The 24,303-nt window shown below is 39.6% G+C and overlaps 1 protein-coding gene across 1 annotated transcript in view; it reads left to right on the forward strand.

The window, feature by feature from the left end:
• Positions 1–24,303, forward strand: part of LOC126091983 (uncharacterized) — a 288,438-nt gene that overhangs the window by 198,825 nt on the left and 65,310 nt on the right. Inside the window, exons 15-16 of the mRNA XM_049907347.1 lie at positions 14,653–14,903; positions 23,905–24,049. Of these exons, the coding sequence (XP_049763304.1) occupies positions 14,653–14,903; positions 23,905–24,049 (396 nt within the window). The remainder of the gene's footprint in view (positions 1–14,652; positions 14,904–23,904; positions 24,050–24,303) is intronic.

Here is a 24,303-nt window from a genome sequence, read left to right on the forward strand (position 1 = left end):
TTTCAGTTGTGTATAACTAGAATGTCATTTGATTTGGTGGTTCTTGGCAGTTGGTTTTCATGTGAAACATTGTATATTGTTGTACGAACAAACCAAGGCAACCACTTCAGTGGTCATAATTTTTTTTGAAAAAGCTGTAACATGTTTCTGGAATTAAATTTCCACTATCTGTTGGAAAAGCAAATTCTGTCTGCTTGTTCACTGGTGAAGAACCATATCCATACATTGCGTCCTCGCATCTTCTGTTTCTTTAGTGTTTTGCTCGCACATAACAGCAGCCGCTAATGATGGGCAATCGCTTACCCGTGACTCACCAGTTATTTTCATATGGTTCTTTGGCTGGCTGTCCTTCCTGTTGCTGTAAACATTAGAAACTGTCAGAACTGTGTATGTTCTGAAACTTGCTGAGAGTTTAAAGCTGTTTGGTGGACCAGGACTAGAACTCAGAACCTAGCGTTTCATGGGCAGTGCTGCTGCCAGCTGAGATGTCCATGCAAAAACCATGACCTTAATTAACCCATTTCTTCCCTCCTGCTCTCCACGCTTTACAGATGGCTGGCTTTCCTGGAATACCCCTGCATTTCATGTTGTTGTTCTGAGGAAGAGACAGAGAGAGAGAGAGAGAGAGAGAGAGAGAGAGAGAGAGAGAGAGAGGGGGGGGGGGGGGGGATAAATCTAGTCTTTGCACAGATTGGTGTAGAAAACCACTGATATATGAGTCCAATAGACTCAAATCCAATGCATAGGTAGAACCTAAATCTGGAGCACTATCTTTTCTTGTAAATCAGTGCACTTCATGTTATGATGTGGTTATGATACTAAACTGTTGGATGGAGGGTCATGAGTTCAAAACTCACCTGTACTGTGCAATTTTAATTTCTATATTCAGTTCAAGTACATTCTAGAAGTATCCACAAATGTCAAGAAGAATCATTTTACTGGAATGTTCTGTAACTGTTTGTATACTGTATGTGTTCTGCCCGGAGGCAGTTTGCTCCACGCTCTTGTTGTGCAAGTGCCGAGTAAACCTTCGTTAAGTGAAGTTAGTGTTGATCATTCATCTAATTACACCTTCTTCTACGTGACATTATTCTGGTGGAGATGCTGGGTATTGTAACTTGTAATAGCGCACATTATCGACAACACAGTGGCTCCCATCAGGCCACAACAGAGCTGCTCCCATCAGGCCACGACAGAGCCACCGTTTACATGACGAGCAACCTGAGCAATGCATCAAAAAAGAATTACACACAAGAAGTTTGAACAGCTTCCAAACATTGTATCGATGTCTGTGATGGAGGAAGCAACTGATTTCACAAGTGTTCTTCGTCAGATAGTGAGAGAGGAAGTTCAGAAGGCGTTTGGATTGCACAGCAAGCAAAAAACTGAGATGCTTCAAGAGGTCATAAGGGAGGAAGTGGAACAGACATTGAACCCAATCTCTTGTCCTTCATTTCCCTTTAAAACGGTGAAAAAGTTGAGACCAAGGTGGAATTATGTTCCTACAATGCCGCGTGAGGAACCTGTTTGGGCACCAAGGAAGACTAATGTCTAGAGGACATTCTTTACTTTTGCCAGTACCTCGTCTCCTACCATCCAAACTTTACAGAAGCTCTCCTGCGAACCTTGCAGAACTAGCATCCCTGAAAGAAAGGATATTGTGGAGACATAGCTTAGCCATAGCCTGGGTGATGTTTCCAGAATGAGATTTTCACTCTTCAGCGGAGTGTGCACTGATATGAAACTTCCTGGCAGATTAAAACTGTTTTAATCTGCCAGGAAGTTTCATATCAGCGCACACTCCACTGCAGAAGGTTATAGACTATGCTTTTAGGACACTTACAAAAGCCGAGAGAAGCTACTCAACTACAGAAAGAGAATGTCTTGCTGTGGTCTGGGCCATGTGCAGATTTCAACAGTATCTCTATGGAAGGCCATTCACAGTTGTTACAGACCATCATTCACTTTGTTGGTTGACAGGTCTTAAGGATCCAACAGGATGACTCACCAGGTGGGCACTACGTCTTCAAGAGTATGACATTACCATAGTGTACAAAAGTGGAAGAAAACACCAAGATGCCGACTGTCTCTCAAGAAACCCTGTGCAAGACCATCAAGACTGTGATGAAGATAGTGTCTGTCTTGCTGCACTCCAGGATCCCTCTGCTGAGCAGAAGAAGGACGCCAAGATATCTCAAATTATGCTTGCCTTAAATCGGTCAGAGGATGTGAAAGGACAGTTTAAGGTAGTTAATGGATTACTTTGCAAGGGAAACTTTGATCCGTTTGGAAAGAGGTGGCTACCAGTGATTCCTAAACACATGCGCTTAGATGTTCTACAGAAATTCCATGACACACCTGAGGCCAGACATTTAGGATTTATTAGGACATATGATATAGTCCGCATGAAATTTTTCTGGCCAGGTTTATTTAGAAGTGTCTGTCACTGTGTGTTGCACTGTCGAGAGTACCAGAGGAGAAAGGCAGTTCCTCAGAAACCACCTGGCCGACTTATACCAATTCCACCAGCTGAAACATCTTTCCAGCGTGTTGGGACTGACCTCCTCAGACGATTTCCTACGTCTGCAAGTGTCAATAGATGGATTATTTTTTGCACTGATTATCTGACACGCTATGCCATTACAAAAGCCGTGAAAACAGCCGAAGCATCCAAGGTAGCCAAATTCATCATGGAAGACATTATATTGAAACACGGTTCTCCAAGGTTAATTCCGGATTGAAGGAAAGTTTTTCAATCAAGTATTGTGACAGAGAGAAACTGTTGGTGCAACATTACTCTTCACAAGATGACTGCCTACAATCCGCAAACTAATGGGCTTACTGAACACTTTAATAAGACCTTGGCCGCCATGCTATCAATGTTCGTCAATGTTGAGCGGAGCAACTGGGATGAGGTGCTATCTTTCGTGACGTTTGCCTATAACACCGCCAAACAAGACACCACAGGATTTATGCCATTTTTCCTGGTGCATGGGCGTTAGGTGACTACGACTTTGGACACTGTGTTTCTGTTACATCGTGATGACGTGGATGACAACTACATCGGCCAGGTATTAACCAGAGCTGAGGAAGCTTGGCAGTTAGCTCAACTCTGCACGCTGCAGGCTTAAGAAAATGATCGCCAAAGGTATGACGCGAGCCACCTCCCTGTTGTCTACCAGCCTGGTGACCTTGTCTGGATCAACACTCCTGTTTGGAAGGTTGGTCGCTCTGAGAAGCTCCTCAGGTGCTACTTTGGAAGATCACCGCCAGAGCGAGATGACTCATTCCTGGACTAGGACGACATAACACTGAGACGCTGTTCTCGTAAGGAGGGAGCAATGTCGCAGAAGAAGCTGAGTAGCACCGTGGTGTAGTGGTTATGATACTGAACTGTTGCATGGATAGTTGTGAGTTCAAAACTCACCTGGACTGTACAATTTTAATTTCCGTATTCGGTTCGAGTACATTCTAGAAGTATCCACAAATGTTCTTTAAAAATTAGCTACACTTTCGTCTTGCTGCCATTCCTCCTTCATTCCAGTGCTTTTGTCAGTACAGGTACATAAATAAAGTATTAAGAGTCAGAAATGACATTCTCTGTGCTAGCAATATACCTTCGGTCCAGAAAGTACCAAGACTGACTTTACTGATGTCATTTATATGCCAGGAGTACAATAACTGTGGCCGCAGCTTGAACTAATAACTCTAAACCGCAGATGTGATTCAACCAGTCAGTAGCAAGCAGGCAGTGTCTTGGACATACAACCACAGCATGTCAACATTTTTGTGCCACAAATCACAGTGAATGACATCTGTAAAACAAATGTTCAAGACATTCTCCAGAATGTTTTGAAGAAGAGAAAAGTCCATGCAAAGTTTTTCCCACAGACCTCAACTCCCAAGCAAAAATGACAACATGTGGACACCTGACACAACTTCATTGAAATGCAAAATGCAGACAATTCTTTTCAGGGTAAAAACCCTTATACTTATTAATAAAGGAAGTCCCTGATAATTTGGAAGATGCCCAGTGTGAAATGCCTGTCAGATGAATGTGAAGGTTATGAAACAGGGCCTCCAACACATAACCCTTTCACTGGAAAGATCCTGTATAAAAACCATTGAACATTCCTTCCAAAGCACACATATGCAACATTATACAACAGTCAAAATTTCTGCTAGACGGGAAGCAGAACATCATCTTGTGCACCAGGTAAATTGGCTGTTAGAATTACATGATATGTTCATGCAATCATATGGACTGGAAACAAAGAGGAACCCAAATTGTTGTCTTTCAGTATTCTGTGCCCTATTTGTACTGTTACTGAAGATGACCTGCCTTCAACAGCTATGGGTAAGTTCTGGGTGAACTTCACACAAATGGTGTATTTTGAGTATATTGAGAACATCATCATAAGTGAATAAGCCTTCATTAGATAATATCACAATGTTTATGAAATAATCATGAGCTTCCTATCATGTTTGGAAGCATTCATAATGATAGGAGTGGAAGCCTGTGGAAATTGATGTCTGTGAAAAGTCCAGTCTAGCACTAGCTCCTGGAAGGGGGCAGCATCCTTCAGTAGTTGCTGGAATGAAAATCTTGTTGACTGACCGACCTTGCATTATAGCATTAACCAGCATGGCTGAAAGCAAGGGAATGTACAGCCATTATATTTCCTAAATACAAGCTTCTCTACTGTATAGTTTGATGATGGTTGCATGCTTCTGTGTAAAATATTCTGCAGATGAGTACCCCTCAGTCGTCTCCAGATGAAGACTGCTCAGGAGCACATTGTCAGCTGAAAAACAATTCTGGCCTTGTATAGGTCAGAGGAGGGAATAAATAATGTAGGTAAGTTGGAAAAAGTTCAGAAGAGAACTGGATAAGTTGAAACTAGATATAGTGGGAACTGGTGATTTGTGGGAGTAGGAAACACCAGACTTATGGTCATGTGTGTACATGGTTGTCAATGCAGAATTGTATCAGGGTTAATGCAAGAACTAATAATGAAAAAAAAAAAAAAAATAGAAATGCAGGTAAACTATGGTGAACAGCATAGTGAAAGGATAAAGGCAGCCAAGATGGACAAATCTAATGACCTGCCACAATTGTAAAAATACATGTGAGTGTGTATTGAACCGGGGACCTAAAAACGATGGAGAGGCTTCATCCCCGCCATAGCCCTCAGTGGTTAACAACCCCACAACATGCTATAGCAGTCCACTCACCCCACTGTTGCGTGTTTGCGTGGTAGAGTAATGATGGGGTGTACACATACATGGTGGCAGTGTTTGCGCAGCAATTGCCAGGCAGATTCATGCCAGGGACTGGCATGCCTTCCTGCTCGGGAAGCCGCACGTTAGACCGCATGGGTAGCCGGGTGGGGTACATGGGAGTACTTGCTACACAGTTAATGAAGAGACTGACAACAAGTACGATGAGATAAAATAAACAATTCAGCAATTTTAGGGAAATGAAAATTTAATTGTGATGGTGGACTGGAGTTTGATAGCAAAAAAGGAAGAGAATGAGAAATAGTAGAACAATGTGGTCTGGTGGAAAGGATTGAAAGATGAAGCCATCTGGTAGAACTTTGCACAGATCACAATTAGGTACTGAAAACACTTTTTTTAAGAATAGTAATGGAGACTGTATTTGTGGAAGAGACCTGAAAACACTATAAAATTTAACATAGATTATGTAGGGGTGAGAGAGAGAATTAGAAACCAGGCGTTAATCTGGAAAACATTTCCATGTGCCAATATGGACACTGGCAGTAATTCATTAATTATGAATGGACTGCAGATTTTTAGGTTGTAAAAAGTGCATTCTGGGCACCCAAATAGACGCTTTCAGTGAATCATTTAGGCTATATAAAACCTACTGTAGGCCCTATCAAGTATTATATAGAAAAACTAAACATAATGTAAAATTCACGGCACTGATGTAAGAACATATTACTTTTCATTGAAAATGTGCATATGGCTTATTCAGCTGCCTGATGCGTGCCCTTTTAATTTGATGCCAATTTGGCAACTTGCTGGTCAATAATGACGAAATGATGATAAAAATGACACACACACAGCCACACGGGACCTAAATTTTTCTGCTGAGTATGTATGCTGCAGTGTATAAGTCCTTCAGGCCGGTGTTGTTATGCAAAACCTTTTGCATTTTTACCCTTACTTTTTTTCCCACTTCACGAAATGCTTCATTAATTTTAATTTTTAGCTTCTTCCAGTAAAAATGTGTTTTCATGGCTAGGTCTCGTGTAACCTTCGGATTCAGACATAATTCTTGCCGTAAATGTTTAGGTGGCTCTAATATAAGTCAAGTCCAATTGGACAGAGTAATTGTTTTGCTGAAGTTACAGTGGCGGCAACCTCTGGCAGATTTTAAATTACCTTCTGGACTGCTGTGAGATGCTTACTATAGCATTTCACCACTGCTAACCATGTGCCATGTGCCCCAGTGGGTAACAGCATGTTCAGGTGGCAAGGTGACATCTTGAAGTTGTTCTTTGAATGCCTGAATCTTTGATGGCACATTGACAGAAACTTTCTTTACTGTGGAGAGTAATTTATTTCTGTTAGGGAATTCAAGTGTTACTTGCTCTGCTATATGGTTGATCCCATGTGCTGCACAAGCTACATGCAGTATTAAAAGGTAGAAAGCTTGAAGCAATGGGAATGCCGTGCACCATATATGCAGCAGCACCTGTGAAGGCCAGAAGCACCTCATTTTCATCCACACCATTTGGATGTAGCAGCTTCAGCCCATTGTAGACAAAATTTGCAGTTGTTTGCTGGTTAGTCTTTGAGAGTTGTTTTGAACAAATCAAATAAGCCCTGGAGAGCATAACTCGATCCAGCTTACCAACAATCAGATTTGGAATTCTTGGGCCAAGACTGTAAGTATTTTCATCAATAGAAATCCATATGCAAGACTCACCAATATCTTATTGAATTCTGTGCGATGTGTTGCACAATTTTGACTCTGTAGACTGATGGCAGTAGTTCTCAAGAAAACCTTTGAAAATAGAATTTTCTAGTTTTCGAAAAGAGAGTTTGCTGCCACACTAGCATGAAACAAGTCACTGCAGAATTGGTTCTTTTTGGTGGATTCGTCGGATGTCTTTGTTAAAAGCATTTGCTTCAATTTCAATATCCATTCTACATTTCCCTTATATAATTTTCTACATTTCCCTTATATAATGCTCCTTCTGCATTCTGAGTTAAGTGGGACTTTTTATCACTTGAAAAAATATGCTACATAGAAGTGTGTATAAAAAGTATTTGGTGCTGTTAAAGGATAGTGATATGTAATTTAAAAAAATAAAATAAAAAATAAATAAATAAATAAATAAAAAAAATAAATAAAAAAAATAAAAAATACAATTTGGCAATTTTAGTTTTCCAACTATCCTGTCGCTGAATAGATATTTGTTACAACTCAAAACTATAAAAAAATCAGAACTTGGTGTATCATTTTAAAAACATTTATTCTTTGTCCTGTAGGTATGACATTTTTACATTGCTTACTTTTCCTTTATATGAAAATTGAACTCAGCAACTTAAAAAATTACAATAAAAGTGAACAATTGCCTCTTAGTGTAATTTTAAACAGTGTTTACAAAATAACTTGGTTCAAAAACGCTCTGGTGTCAAAAGAGGTATGAGGAAATTTGCAGTTCCAAAACGGCACTAAAAACTAAGTAGCACTAAAACATAACCACTAACATCTTGGTTGCATACTTGGCACAATATAATTTTTCCATCTGTCATATCTTGCAGAAAAACTAGCAGTCACAGTCTTATACAACTAGACTTTGAACTAGCTGTTTTTGGCATTTTCTTCCATTGAACTATTCGTATACTGAAACTAGAGTAGATTTTGAACAATGAACACATTGCACTTTATATGTCCATTGGTACACTTTGTACTGGCTTAATTTGGTGGGTGTATAACAAAAATTCGACAATTGCCTCCATGTATAACCAAGGGGAGAATGAGGATTTTTCCTTTAGTGGCTAGGGAGCTTTTAAGTCTCTCCTTGTGTATGTATCCCCCCCCTCCCAATCCGATCCGATGTCAGTTAAAGGGCCTACAATTATCTATCATTGTGGAAACAGACAGTTGGGCAGGATTCTGTGAGCTACAAATTATTATTATTATTATTTTTATTTTACTTTTTTTCCCTTCAAATATTGCCTTCAGTCCTCTCACCTTCAATTCTTGTAAGCAATTCTGATAATTTGAAAATACAAAAAAAATTGTGTTACGTTAAAGAAATAGGCATCTTTTAGGATTTTAAAACCAAAATAGGCAAAAACAGTTGTTAATGTTGAAATAGGCTGTTTTTGTTGCTGTAAAATTACCAGTTTTGAGTTCAGTTGGTCATGAAATGCACAAGTACAAATTTATTTTCATATCGTCAAAAAAAAATATTTTTGTTGAGATATTAATTTTTGTTAATGAACAGAGAAAATATAAAAATGCAGGAAATGAAAGAGGCAGAATGGAATTAGATGACAAAAAATGAAATTGACAGGAAGTACCAAGTAACAAAGTTGGAATAGCTAGAGGACAAATGCAAAGCTGCAGAAGCATGTATGACTATAAGAAAAATAGGAAAATTAGAATGAAAGAAAACTTTGGAAATTAGAGAACTTGCTGCATTAACATGAAGAGCTCAGGTGGTAAGCCATTATTAAGCAAAAGCTGAAAGTTGGAACAATATATAGAAGGACAGCATAAGGGAAAGAAACCCTAAGTCAGTATAGCAGAAAGGCAAGAGGAAGTAGATGAAGATAAGATGAGAAGGTAATGCCATGAAAAGAATGTGTCAGAGCACTGCAAGACCTAAGGTGAAACAAAGCACCTACAGTGTGTAAACTTTCAGATGGCAGACCTCTCCCTAGTCCTGAATCGGTAGAAGTCGGTAAACGTCGGGAGGCTTCGGTAGGCACGCAGTTTTGACTGCTGCCAACATTACGTAGCTGACTGTGTTGTACAAGGTAGCCATTGTCGTCTGCTTCGTTATTGTTTTGCGCTGTACTGTTCTGCGTTGTGCAGTTGTGCTAAACATTATCAAAATGAGTGAAGAGGCAGTTGCTGTCCCATCTCGGGAGTCGCCAACAACCCCTACCGCTAGGCCTATGGTTAGAAGGAAACCAGTATTATGTAGCGATGCTCGCAAAATTATATTGCATGTGATTGAATGCTGCGAAAGGGAAAGGGAGCAGAAAAAATTGCTTCACCCCATTTACAAACCTTCAGTGAGAGCTGCTACATACACAGGACAAAGCATGCGTAGCATTGGAAGATTCAAACAGTTTTCCAAGAATCATCCTGGTGTATCACCACAAACGCCTGGCAAGAAAAGATGAGTTTCCATTTCAGATATTTTGTTCACGATCACTTTGAAGGAGCCCCCTATTTCGTCCGAATTACGTTATATTTCATTTTTCCCTGCTACCGTATTGCTTTGTATGGAAACATCACTGGTTACTGTATTATTTCGAAACATATTCATATTACAGTACATTTCCAAATTCAAAAATATACATGCAATGCAGAAGGCATTTTCTTATAAATCTTTCTCTCTCTTTTAACTAAGGAGAAGAAGTGGAGAAATCAAAGTAATGATCGACGATTTCAACCAGCATGTCATTCGCGACACGATAGTGGAATTTTATTCAGTGCGGAAGATTGTGCTGAGCCTGCGAACACTGCTTCCAGTTTTGCGCTGGAAGTGGAGTATTGTCTCGCTGAGAAAAGTACTTTTGTCTATGGGATTCGTATGGCGTAAGGTGGAAAACAAGATGAATGTGTTGTTAGAACGTCCAGACATTGTGCACTGGCAATCTCTTTTCATTGTTGACATGAATTACTTCAGGGAAGCAGGCAGAGAAATATTTTATCTCGATGAATCGTGGATCGATAATAACTTAACGTTTAATAAATGTTGGCAGAGGAAGGGTGACTTACGTGAAGAGAGTGTCGTCGGTGTCACTGCACGGGGGAGCTCATCGAGAAGAGTGATAGTTACAAGTGTCGGATCCAAGAATGGGTTCGTCAAGGAAGGGCAACTTACGTTCTGGGCAAAGTCGTCAAAGGGTGATTATCACAGTCAGATGAATTCGGCAAACTTTGAGAAGTGGTTCGGAGAGAAGGTACCGCCAAATCTCCCGCCTAAGTCAGTAATAGTTACGGATAACACTCCTTACCATAACAGGCAAACAGAGAGAACTCCAACGAAGTTTGACACGCAAGTGTGAATGCCGGAGTGGCTGCAACGCAGAAATATCCCCTGTGATGAGAGTATGAGGAAGGACGAGCTGTATGCAAAAGTACGAGCGAACTGAGAAGTCTTTTACTGTAAACCTGTTGGCTGAAAGCAAAGGCCACCAGGTCATTCGCTCACCACCTTACAACTGCGACTTAAACGCAATAGAATTAGCATGGGTGAAGATAAAAAGGCATGCTAGGGAGCACAACATATCGGGACTTGGCTGCCACAAACATGCTGAATTTTGTGGACGCAGCTTTCCAGTCGGTTACTGCCAATGATTGGAAGGGATATTGCAAGAAAGTTAAAGAAACAGAAGAAGAATATTGGGCACGTGATGGTGTCGTCGAAATTGCTGTGGACGAAATTATCATCAACACAGCCACATCAGATGTAAGTGAGGAAGACTCAGACACACAAACGGAAGACAGTGACAGTGAAAGCGACTGATCACATGGCGTGAAATGTTTTTACAAAAGATCACAGCTTGTATAAATAACAAAAACAATCTCCTATTAGTTTGTTGTAAATTGTATTTCTGTTCTATTTTAATCAAACACAGAAACGGAACATAGTGACAGTGAAAGTGGTGGACCACATGGCTTTAAATGCTTTTATGAAAGTATGACACCTCGAATAAATACAAAAAACAATCTGCCATTCATTGCATCGTAAATTTTATTTCTATTCCAGACTGTTTCCTTTCCTTGCGATAAGCGTACTTCATTGCCACAGTTAAGATATTTATGAAACACTAGCTGTAAGCCTGTGCTTCGCAACGGAAGAAATCTCGGAAAGTTGTTGACCGATTGATTTAAAATTTTGGCATTACGTTTTTTAGAAATACACCCATGGTTTTATATACTTTTTTAATACGTTTGCAGAACGTGTTGCGAATAGTGTTAGTAGTGAAAAAATAATAGAACAAAACGTCATGCTTGACGCGGCACTTTTTCACGCATCTCAGTGTTTACCACGTCATATCTCCTGAATTATATGTCGTAAAGAGACATAAATTTGCCGGCGCATTTACTGATATATGTGGATACTGTATGCGAAATACCTTGTGATTAGAGTTAATAGTAATGAAATAATACATTAAAAGTCATGCCTACTGTGGCAGATTTACAGTATGTACTGAGAAAATGGAGTAAGCGACAACCTTTTTTCCTTTCATTATTTTGTGGGGGGTGCGAGTGAGAAAGTTTTTCGTAAAGGTTTGAAATTGTATGTAACGTTTGTTGCTAGTCGCTAAGTGTTCTCATTCTCAAATAGTGGATGCATAAATCTGGGTATTTTCCCGTGGTGGCATCTCAATGTTTATGACATCATATCTCCTCAAGAATGTGTCTTCTTCTTCTTCTTCTTCTTCTTGTTCTTCTTCTTCTTTTTTTTTTTTTTTTTTGGCTAGGAACGTTCGTGGGTGTACAGAGAACAAATCACCAAAGTTTCATTGCAATCGGATGAATGGTTTGTGAGCGCGTAGTAGACAAACATAATATATATATATATATATATATATATATATATATATATATATATATATATATATATATATATATATCCCCCCTCCCCCCAGCGGCTCCTCTCACCTTGCCCCAGTCAATGCTTGCTTCCTCCTCTCCCCGCACAACTCTGCCACCTCTGCCAGTTATCTACAACTTGTAAAGAACCCTCTTTAAGGGAGAGGGTAAGGAGTCATTCCAGTCCCGGGAGCGGAAAGACTTACCTTATGGGGAAAAAAGGACGGGTATACACTCGCACACACACACACACACATCCATCCACACTACAACTGGTGTCTGTATATGTGTGGATGGATATGTGTGTGTGTGTGCGAGTGTATACCCGTCCTTTTTTCCCCATAAGGTAAGTCTTTCCGCTCCCAGGACTGGAATGACTCCTTACCCTCTCCCTTAAAACCCACATCCTTTCGTCTTTCCCTCTCCTTCCCTCTTTCCTGATGAGGCAACAGTTTGTTGCGAAAGCTAGAATGTTGTGTGTATGTTTGTGTTCGTTTGTGTGTCTGTCGACCTGCCAGCACTTTCATTTGGTAAGTCACATCATCTTTGTTTTTAGGTATATATATATATATTAATGTACATGACAATTTCAGTTTCATTTATGAGCAACATTTAAAGCGAGTTTTACTTCCTAGACTTTCATCTGCTTTCGTGTAAGCATGACGCGCAATTTGTAGTGCCAGAACTGTAACTGGTAGGCATGCCTTGTCCCCCCCCCCCCCCTCCCCCCAGCGGCTCCTCTCACCTTGCCCCAGTCAATGCTTGCTTCCTCCTCTCCCCGCACTCCCCTCACAACTCTGCCACCTCTGCCAGTTATCTACAACTTGTAAAGAACCCAAGTCTCAGTTATAAGAGACAAAGCACATGAAAAGAAAGTAGTAATAAAGCAGGGCAATAGCCCATCCCCATCTTTATTCAGGCTGTAAATAGAGAAAAAAGTAAAGAAAACCAAAAAGAAATAAATGGTCTACCCATCTAATCTTCAGCATTCTCTATAGCATCACATTGTAATAGCTTCCATTTTATTTACCAAACTGCATATTGTCCATGTTTCACTTTTGTACAAGGCTACACTCTTGGCACATATCTTCACAAAAGACTTCCTAGCACTTAAATTTATGTTTGATGTTAACAAATTTCTTCTCTTCAGAAACAATTTTCTAGCCATTGCCGGTCTCATTTTACATTCTCTCCATTTCAGCCACCATAAATTATTTTACTACTCAAATAACAAATCACATCTGCTGCTGTTAGTGCCACATTTCCTAATCGAATTCACTCAGCACCTCCTGATTTAATTAAATTACATAATGTTACCCTTGTTTGGATTTTGTTGGTGTTCATCTCTTATGCTCCTTTCAAGATACTGTCCATTCTGTTCAATTGCCCTTCCAAGTCCTTGGTGCATCTGATTGAATGATAAGTCATTGGCAAACCTCAAAGTTTTTATTTCTTTTTCCAGAACTTTCAGTTCCTTCTCCAAATTCTTTGGTTTCCTGTACGCAACCATGTGTCACTCCCTTCTCAACCATTGCCTCTCTTTCATGCCCCTCAACTCGTATAACTGCCATCTAGTTTCTGTACAAGTTATATAAATAACCTTTTGCTCCCTGTATTTTACCCCAGATATCTTCAGAATTTCGAAGATACTATTCCAGCCAACATAGTCAAAAGTTTTCTCTAAGTCTACAAATCCTACAAATGTAAGTTTGGCCTTTTTTAATCTATCTTCTAAGGTAAGTTGTAGTGTCAGTATTGCCCTGCACATTTTTAGAAACTGATTTTCCCTGAGTCCGCCTTCTACCAGTTTTTCCATTCTTCTAAAAGTAATTTATGTCATTCTTTTGCAACCATGACTTATTAAACTGATAGTTTGGTAGTGTTCACACCTGTCAGGACCTGTCATTCATGAAAGTTTCAGTTTCCAAGTATCCTGTTTACCTAGAGGCAACTCTCTCTCTCTCTCTCTCTCTCTCTCTCTCTCTCTCTCTCTCTCTCTGTGTGTGTGTGTATGTGTGTGTGTGTGTGTGTGTGTGTGTGTGTGTTCTGAATACTGCTGTTCAGGTGTCATTTGGAGGTGGACTGTGTACAAGTTTTAGTGGTCGCCATTACTTATCTGTATTAACTGTTTGACTGGACTGTGTTGCTCTATCTTTAGGCAGCAGATTCCATTGTCAAAGATCCCAACTCTAAGCCAGCTGGAAATCTCAAACACTAGTCACTAAAAAAATAAATTCACATGCTACTTCTTTATTGTGGTGTATTTAACCTCCATTATATACACCACACGGTAGATTTTACTACAGTATATGACTTCAGCAAATCTCACAATACATATTAGCCTTCCTCATTTAACTCTGTATGTATTGTGTGAGTTTCACTTGATAAATGACAACATGACCATTGTCTTGCCCAACGAGGTTTAGTATTCTACACCGTATCTCCAAGGTGGGACGGCATTTCCACAGAACAACTGCCCTGACCAGCAGGGGTCTCCATGCGCAGGAATGCATGTGCCCATCGCCCTTACCTTGCAGATACATTGCATTGACTTTTGCTCATGATATGTGCAAAAGAAACAACCAGAATGAACACTTATTTACTAAAATAACAAAATCCTTGTACAAGGTCACAACTGTCCTTCGTCATTTAGATAGACAGAGGGAATAACACATCACTTTCTCCAAAGTGGTACCCCCCCCCCCCCCCTCTCTCTCTCTCTCTTTGTGTGTGTGTGTGTGTGTGTGTGTGTGTGTGTGTGTGTGTAGAACCTTTGTTTGTTGTTACATTTCAGTGAAGTTGGAAGCTGTCTACATGTCTCTATTTTCCAGGTGGGACCAAAGTTCAGCTGGTTACTGAGAACTGTTGGCTGACAAATTCTTCTGATCCGAAAAGCAAAATACAGAAGTTTCTTCTTCGTAATGCATGCCCTGTTGACTCGTCAGTCAGCTTACTGCAGCAGCATGGAAGCTTCAGTTTTAAAACAAGCCCTGAATATGTAGAAGTGGGTGTCGTGTATATGCACTGTCGTATTGGTATGTGCACCTATTTGGAATCCCTTACAAAAGGAAACTTGGCATTGGTGAGTGTACGAGCATATTTTTGTAATATGCATAGTTAAAATGTACACTGTTTACTATCAACTTAGAGAAATAAAATCAATTTCAGAGTATTACTAATGATCAAATGCTTTTTTCATGTGTTACTAAACTATTTATGCATTATTTGATGTTAAAATGATGAAAGAGCTGTGTTATTAAGCTGTTATGCATCTAAGTCATTTCTGATTTCTCCATAACCAAGATAATTTCTTTCTTTTGTTTGAATAACAATGTATCATTTTAAAAATAATAACAAACAATGAAAGGCAGCTGTTGAATAAATAACAACAAAAATGAAGTAACAGGCAAGTTGGACTAAATTGCAACACTGTTTTAAATTATATTGGCAAAAAGATGATTGACTGTAGAATTTATTTTTGAAGCCAGTGATAAGATGTACAGTGTATGCTGGAAAAAAACCTTCCCTAATCATAGTAATGGGCAACAGCTAATTGTATGGACTGTTTGGTCACAGGTAGTCTTTATTTCACAAGTGGGGCGGGCAGCATGAAGTATAGCCATATATCTTGATTAACATCTCTAAGAAATAAAGTTGTATAACTGATTTTTTGTTTGTTTCTAGGTACATGTCTGCATCCCTCGTAAGCATTGAAATCCCTGTGCCACAGTACTGTAGCATGCTGACAGGAGAATCGGAGTAAAGTGCTGCCCGCAGCCCATCGATAAAGTGGCGACAATCCGTGGCATTTTGTCTTGTCGTGTCTCCCCTGGCAGTGTGCTGTGCTGCTGTGGCTGCTGTGGCACAGGGATTTCATTGTGTACAGAAATGTACCAGAAAACAAACAAAATATCAATTATGTAACTTTATTTCTTATAGATGTTAATTGAAATTTAGTGACCATTCCATAAACTATCAGTCACTAATGAGAAAGAGTTTTTATTCAAAGAGAGAAGTGTTGATTGCACACAGGTACTCTAAGAGATGATAGAGTACTTATGGAGAGAGTTTTTGTGTGACCAGTGAGGAAAATGAATAATGGAAAACATTATTAGAGTTTGCCAAAGTTAAGAGCTGACAAGATTATATAGGTACAGATATTACAAACATTGAAGTATGACAAACACTAGTTAGTATGAAAGTGTATTTAGTAAGTTAGAATATAAGTTTCAGTTAATAGTTGTTCCACAACATATCAATAAGCATTGGGAAAATTTGTTCACTCATCAGCGGTGAGATATATAAGTTGTGATGTTGATTAGAGTTAAGTGTTACATATTTGTATAAGTGACATTTCTCCAGCCATTTTACCACTGCTCCATGAATATAGAAAAGCTGCACTTAAGGCAAGTGTTGTATCTTATTGGGGTGGTGCATAAGTTCATAGTATTTTTCCATAAGTTTAATAAACATAACACATATGCATAACAGAGACTTCAGTCATCAGCAATATTTTCTCCTTCACTATTTACAACAGTCTGCCAATGCTGGAGCAAGTTTTCAATTCCCCTACTGTAGAAATCGCACAGTTTTGAGGTGAGGAACTCGTCAAGCTGTGTTTGAAGCAAATTTTCATCTGTAAAGGAAGTTCCTTGAAGGTTCTTCAATAGAGAGGAGAAAAGGTGAAAATCTCAGGGTGTGACATCGGGCTAATAAGGTGGGTGTGGGAATGACTTCCCAACCCAGCTCCTGTATAGTGCATTTTGTCAGTCTTGCGGAATCCGAGGAGACATTATAGTGGAGTAGTGTCACTTCACACAGTCTTCCTGGTTATTGTTCTTGGATTGCGTCTGCTAGGCATCTCAGTTGTTGACACTTGCAGTAGTGATGGTCCCACCTCAGGGTAGCAGTTTGTAGTTCCTTCGCTGTTCCACCAGATGCATAACATTACCGTATTTACTCGGATCTAAGCCGCACTCGAATCTAAGCCGCACCTGAAAAATGAGACTCGAAATAAAGGGAAAAAAAAAAAAAAAATCCCGAATCTAAGCCGCACGTGAAATTTGAGACTCGAAATTCAAGGGGAGAGAAAAGTTTTAGGCCGCACCTCCAAGTCGAAACAAAGTTGGTCCATTGTAATATGAGACACAATTTAGGTCGAATGAATGACGATACAGCTACAGTAGTTTGGTTCGAGTCGTAAGCTTTGCAGTTAAGCTTTACCAGATAGCCATTGCTATGCGTCAGGCGCTCCGTCCGTATTTATACGGGTATGCTTCCTTTTTCATGTGCTTCGTCTGGTTTGAATCGATTGCTTATTTTGCTTTGATCTGATAAGTGCCTTTTCTTTGTTATAGGTGTTTGCGTCACTCTAAGCTGAAAATGCATTACTGTACTGTGTCAGGCATTGTTTGTCGCATTCTGATAATGGGTGTTTACGGCCTGTCACCGCTCACGGCGTGGCTTGCTTTTGTGCGTGCTACCGCCGCTTACAATTAAAAGAGAGAGAGAGAGAGAGAGAGAGAGAGAGAGAGAAATCGTCTCATTAGCGAAACAATGGCAAGAGACTGCTATTTGTTGTTACTTACACTGCTGCTTTCTTTGATAATGATCAACAAGAACCAAATAATAGACTGTGCATGATTGAACATGTTCTGAATGAGAGTTAGGCGAAAATTTTTCTCCGTTTGAAAATCTTTGCGGCCGTTTCTTTAGTACATCAAATTCTGCACAGAAATTAGAGTCATCTTGGATTTCAAAATCTAGTCAGTTGCCATGCTTCATTTCTGACTGTATCACTACTAGGCATAAGAATAATACGAATATAAACATGACATGATATGTATATTCTTCCGCGTTTGCTGTTGTCTCACTCTAGTTTCGTAGTTTATTAGGCAGACAGGATTTAAATGAGATAGCAGCAAACACGAAAGAATATATGGCAAAATGTTTATATTCGTATTATTCTTATGGTGAAGAGAATGCTGCATGTGATTCATATTTCATCAATTCCTATTAGCAACCATCTCTTCTCACAGGTAGGAAAAAATTCAGAACATAGAGTTGGCCATATTGACAAACATCCGTAACAGTCTTGCCAGTCGGATTTTCGTAGTACATTGAAATTCTGCTACATTCGAAGATGAACAATACGGAATTTGTATTTGATCCGTTGGATAATGTATGAAAATGCAGTGGTCGAAACTCGGGGCGGAGGAAAAAATCTCGTCTTCCACCTTTTTTTAAAAATTTTTTTACTGACGCAGAGGTTTTGGCGCCGGTATTTATCTTTGTGCCTACAAAGCATGCCTGTGTAGCGCTACATATATTCGACGGCAGAAGTTAGTTGTGGGGGCACCTACCAACATTTTTCAGAACTTCTGCTTCCGTTGCACTCGATTCTAAGCCGCAAGCGGTTTTTTGGATTACAAAAACCGGAAAAAAAAGTGCGGCTTAGATTCAAGTAAATACAGTATATTTTGTGGATGTGCACAGGTCTTTCAATGGGCTTATGCTGCTTTGCTCGGGCTCAGCCATTCATACAATACAGTATAGGAATGGTTGGTACTCTTCACAAGCAACTGCTGACGAGCAACAAGTAGAAATGCACATGCTGCCACCCACTGTTTTTTGTGATTTTGGCATAGAAATTTGGTACCTATACACTCAATTTACAAATTTCTGCTTTGCATGCAAATGTCACACAGTGGTGTAATGATCACATTTCATCACATTTTTGGATCATTGAGGATTAATGCATTTAAACAATCTTCTCCAAACCCCCCAGGTCTTCCTGAATGTGGAGAGCCACTAATGTCAAACCGATTTTGCTTCAAACGAGAAAACCGTTGTCTTCAAATGGTTCAAATGGCTCTGAGCACTATGGAACTTAACTTCTGAGGTCATCAGTCCCCTAGAACTTAGAACTACTTAAACCTAACTAACCTAAGGACATCACACACATCTGTGCCCAAGGCAGGATATGAACCTGTGAACGTAGCGGTCACTTGTTTCCAGACTGTAGTGCCTAGAACCGCTCGGCCACTCTGGCCGGCACCGTTTTCTTGCTGTGCTGTATTCAACAGCTTTAAGTCCATACATGGTGCTAGTGTTCCTGGCTGCCTCAACTTTTGTAACATTTATACTGAACTCAAACAGAAGAATATGTTGGAAATGTTGTGATTTGTCCACTTAGCACTCCATTTTCTAGTGTCAACAGCTCCATTCACTCTCTCCAAATGACAAAATGATAATATGTAATCTCAAATAGCAACAGTGAACTACAAATAAAAAATGACAATCAATAAATAAACCCATAGCAACCAGAATACCAACATGTAGAACAAAAACACTATGTACTTATGCACCAACCTAACATCTTAAGAGTGTATGCCAGTCACAAGGATACACCACTGCATCACTTGTGAATAATTTGCAGAACAGTCACAGTCATAAAGCAGCAGAGTCCTAATGCTCCTCTGCTTGTTGCCATACACAATATACAATACTGTCATACGGTGGATGAATGCACATTTTCATAGCAGGGTGGCTAAATAAAATCACCTTGGGCTTCCAGTTGCATCAAATGGTTATACATCCATGTGTTTTTTTTATTGAGTACTCCTCAGTATTTGTCAGATGATCATTGACTGCTGTGTGGTGAATGGTTTCATCCTTATACTTCTGTGATACCAGCTGTGACGTCACTGGTCCTCAGTCCAGTGCCATGCTATAGTCTGTTTAAAATTACTTGATAGTTGACGTCTGTTGCTTGGCATTGCAGTGTTGCCATATTGGCTACCAATCAGTTAAAGACGACACGCAAATATGGTGGATCAATTCCAAAGTGCTGAAATGTTGTTCATGTAACACAGAGGGAGTTGCTGCCATCAGGTATGGGATTGAGTGTTACATGCTCTGTCCACAGCTGATTTTAAATGACCAATGACATAACTGTGGCATATAACACATTTTGTAGCCCTGAACTTGCACTTGTATCCTAACCTAACCACAACCTCTTAATGTGCTATGTATATAAGAAAATGGCAGTCAGCAATCTACAGCAGATCTGCTAATCACACTCTCTTTGCTCACGGCAATTAATGCTGACAGTATGAGCAAACCCAAGACAGAAAAAATTCAGTTTCAGTGCTAAAAGCGAACTGTAACACCTTGCTTTTGGTACACGAGCTGACTTGATACCAACTGATGAGCAGTCCAGGTTGGAACTCATTTACAGATTATAGGCGAGTCAGGCAGATTTCAGATGAAAAAACAATGATAAGAAGAAAAATAGGAGCAAATAAAAAAGTCAGTATGGTGATGAAAATGATGTAACAAGAGATTAAAAATAAAAAATTATATTGAGACCAGTTAATTGAAAATAATAATAATCACAGTCATTTTGATAAAGATTTAAAAATAAAAATATTTCCCCACCTGATGGGATTTGTACACACAGTTGTCTGAGTCTCTAACTGTAACTTTCCTTCTGCACTACGGAAGACCTGCAGATTATATTGTTATAATATTTATTTATATCTAGAACCAGTTACAATGATCATTCACTGTGTAGAAAAAGTTCGCTTTCATGCCACGTCACATCAGGTGTACCTGCTGTAATCCAATCTCTGTGATGATGATAATTGAATATGTGAATCAGAATTGCGTCTTGTGTGAAAGAATCCAGTACTCTTTGGCTAGTGGTATGTACAAAATGTGCATTATTTTGTTACCATCATTTTGTGTGTGTTGTTTTGGGGGTCTTTATCATGTGTGATCAAATGCAAAATAAAAGGGCCAGATCCAGGATTTGTGATCCAAACACAAAAAGAAAAAAAAGCCAGGTTAGGCATTGATAGTGAACTGACAGTTGTTGTGACAGTTTGGCAATGGTGAACAGTCTGGCGTGATGTTAAGCCATCTGATTTGAGGAAGACACCTCCAACTATCAAGTAATTCTAATTAGTCTGTAGTCAACATTTTTCTCCCAGTCTGCTGTGCCCAATTTAATCTTGGAAGAGTCAGGTCCCAAGCTATACTCTCTTGCATGGCACCACCTTCTTTGAGAGTGGTGTTAGATATTTTGACCTCTGTATTTTCTTTTATTATGTTTTCTCAGAAACTCTTAGCTTTCTTGATGATAAATATTGTTTACTGTTCATTTTCACTTACTACCAATGGCAAAGAGTATTTTGATCAGAAAGTGAGTGTTGTGATGGGAAGCCTGTTAGATCTGACCATAGCAAAACTATTCATTTAAAACTTTGAGGAAACCACCACACCTTCAACACAGCTTCTGTGAAACAAAGGTGGTTTTGCTGGTATTTTGATGACACTTTTACTGTACAACCAGGCCAACATCAAAATTCGAAGAGTCCATGCAGTTCCTCAGTAGCATCTATACGACATAAAATTCATGTTGAAAGTACAGTGCCTTGTTGTAAGGGATCCGTGATCCTACGAACATAGATGCTAGTATCAGACACCCAGGTCAATAGCAGACAGGAGTCGATTGTCGAGCGCTGCAGGAGTCAGTGAGACTAGTGTCGGGTGAGCAGTAGTACTGGAGAGATGGGCAAGAATGGCGGTTGAGTGAGTAGTAAATGGTAAATTCACCGGAGTATGACAAATGAGTGCGTCCCCTTGACCATCGTGGGGTTGACCCTCATCGATACCAATTCGCGAGTGATATGAAACCAGAAGTGATACGTGCCGAATTACGTGTTTCGCGTCAACCGTGTCGGCCAGCAACAGCCATGGATTGCAGTGAGGATAGTTGTGAATGTTAACCATCATCATTGCTTGTGACGAAGTACTTAAAATCGGCAACCAATAAAAGATATAACTGTAATTAGACGTGTAAGGCGAAGGTAGCAACTGCCTCAGAATTTGTGTGTTAGTAGAAAATCCATATGTTTGTACATCGCAACCTTTATGGTCTTTAATAATCGACAAACTTTCAATCGTTAACTATTCTGTCTCAGAACATCCGCACTCGGTTGAAATACCCCTGAAACCACAGCAGAAAAACCGATAGCCTTTCATCCACTAAGTACACGGTCATATAATTATAATAATTAATTGTTTGGCGGCTTTGGTAATCACGCAAAACCCAATAAAGGACAAAACAGGGGTGTTTCATTGTCCTTCTTTGATGTCCTCATCTGCCAAAAACCCAATGGTTGTCTCAGCCAAAGTGTGTACAAGAAACCCACTTCTACAAGCTCTTAACCAATACCCCCACCACACGATCCAGCTATGGACTGTTCTAAGGAGCTTGATTCATCAAGTAGAAACTGCCTCTGATGCCAGAAATAAGTCACAGGAAGTGAACAATCTACGAGTCTTCTGTGGGAGTTTCGACAATAACCGACAAATATATCAAGTAATTTCACGATGTATCTGCAAGTGAAACATTGGCACACGGAGAAGTAGAAATCTAGTATTTATTACCGTTCAGTCATTTAGTGGTTAATCAACAGGGAATATTAAAAGATCCAGAATAGACAGAACATCAAGTGAGTCTTTAGGCCTACAGACAAATTATGCAAATTCATGTGGCCTGTGAAAGATATTATAGACCACAGAGCTCCTGTCATTTACAAAATACAATATGAGTGTGCACAGTGTTACATCAAGCAGACTGTGCACAAGATAGAATAACACCAGGCTGAACGTGAGAGGAGTCTGCAACTGTGATATTCAGAGAAATCAGTAAAAGCTGAATGTGCTTCAGAAAATGGGCAAAAAATTACATTTGATGATCGTCAAGACAGCTAAATGTTTTTGGGATAGTGTAAAAAAAGAAGCTATAGAGATCAAAAAATCTAATGATGCACTGAACTGAGGCATAAATGAAAATAATCAATTTTTGAAGTATAATATAATTGGATAGATAAAAACATATACTCACCAAGTGGCAGCAGAAGAAAACACGTATAAATATATTGAAATCTGCAAGATTTCAAGGTAAGTAGCTTCTTCTGGCAGGTGGGTTGAAGGGAAAGAAGAGGGGTGAAGGAAAAGGACTGGTGAGGTTTAGGAAATGAGGAGAATCTGGAAAAGTTGCCCAGAACCCCAGTTCATGTGAGACTTACTGGATATAATGAGAAGGAAAGATTGATTGTTGGGGAATAGTTACTGAGAAGAAGAAAGGAAGAAGAGGAAGAAAGGAATAGTTACTGTGAAGAAATTCTGAAACCGAAGACATTAACATAAAATAAGGCCAAGTGTGTGGTGAGAACAAAGGACATAGTGTAGGACCATTTCCCTTCCCTCAGAACTCCGCAGGTAGGAACTGGCATTACAGCAATGTTTTCTCAGTAATCTCTGCCTTGAATATTACCCTATCTTCCACCTTTAAGCTCGCAGGTTTTCAAATCTCATCTGGTACAGTCCCCAACAATCAGCCTTTCCTTCTCATCCCCTCCAGTTATGGCTCCCCTGACTGAGGGTTCTGGATGACTTTTCCAAACTTTCTCCATTTCCTAAAGGTTGTCAGTCATTTTCCTTTACCGCTCTTCATTTACCTTCAACGTTTCCACCAGAAGAAGGAGCCAATGGCTCCCAAAGCTTGCAAATTCCAATACCTCTGTACACGTTTTCTCCGGCTGCCACTTTGTGAGTAGATTTTTTTATCTATCCAGTTACACTATATTTTCTGAATAATGACAGTCATTTGTAGCTGAGTATGTCATGAAACTTGATGATCACAGGTTTAAAGTAGACATTGCAGATGCAGGATGAGAACAGTGAATAAAATGGCATTGGACTGAGGATCAGTGATGTCACAGCTGGTACAGTGGATGTACAGGGATGAGACCAGCAACCATACAGAAATCAGTTACAATTTGACAATGCTTGTGGAATACTTGATCAAAATGTTCTTCGTTAACATGTTCTCATAGTAAATGCTTTCACAGGAAATTTTGCATAAGCTTTGCAGAATAGTGGACTATTGTTGTTGTTATGCAGATGCTCAGAATAATAGGTATACAGTAATAATTAAAGTGTATCTTCCTTTTATTGGAAACAACTTTCAGGTAAATTATACAGCTCATCATATTGACATGTCATTTCAGTGTGTCAACAGAACACAGCATTGCTCAAAGCCAAGGTCCCAGCCACTTGTGAACCAGACGACAGTGTCGACAGCTCAACAGATAGTTACCCGTGGGCCACTGAAGTTTGTACCCAATTTTCTGACACATGTAAAGAGTATTGCAGGTATGGCAACATTGCACCTAGATTATCACATAGCTTGTAGATGCCTATTGCGAAATGAGTATTTGTTATTTTCGTAGCTTCTCTTGTCTTTTCAAACGTCGCTGCTGCCTCTCCACTATTTGCTCTATCTTCACTGCTGTCTTTCCACTATTTGCTCCATCTTTTAATTTTTCAGTTACTGCTCAGATTTGCCTTGCCCTTTCTTTCATTTTCAGTCTCTCTATTCAAATCTTTGACATATTGACCGCCTTCCA

The sequence above is a fragment of the Schistocerca cancellata genome, chromosome 7 (genome assembly GCF_023864275.1).
Source record: "Schistocerca cancellata isolate TAMUIC-IGC-003103 chromosome 7, iqSchCanc2.1, whole genome shotgun sequence".
NCBI lineage: Eukaryota > Metazoa > Arthropoda > Insecta > Orthoptera > Acrididae > Schistocerca > Schistocerca cancellata.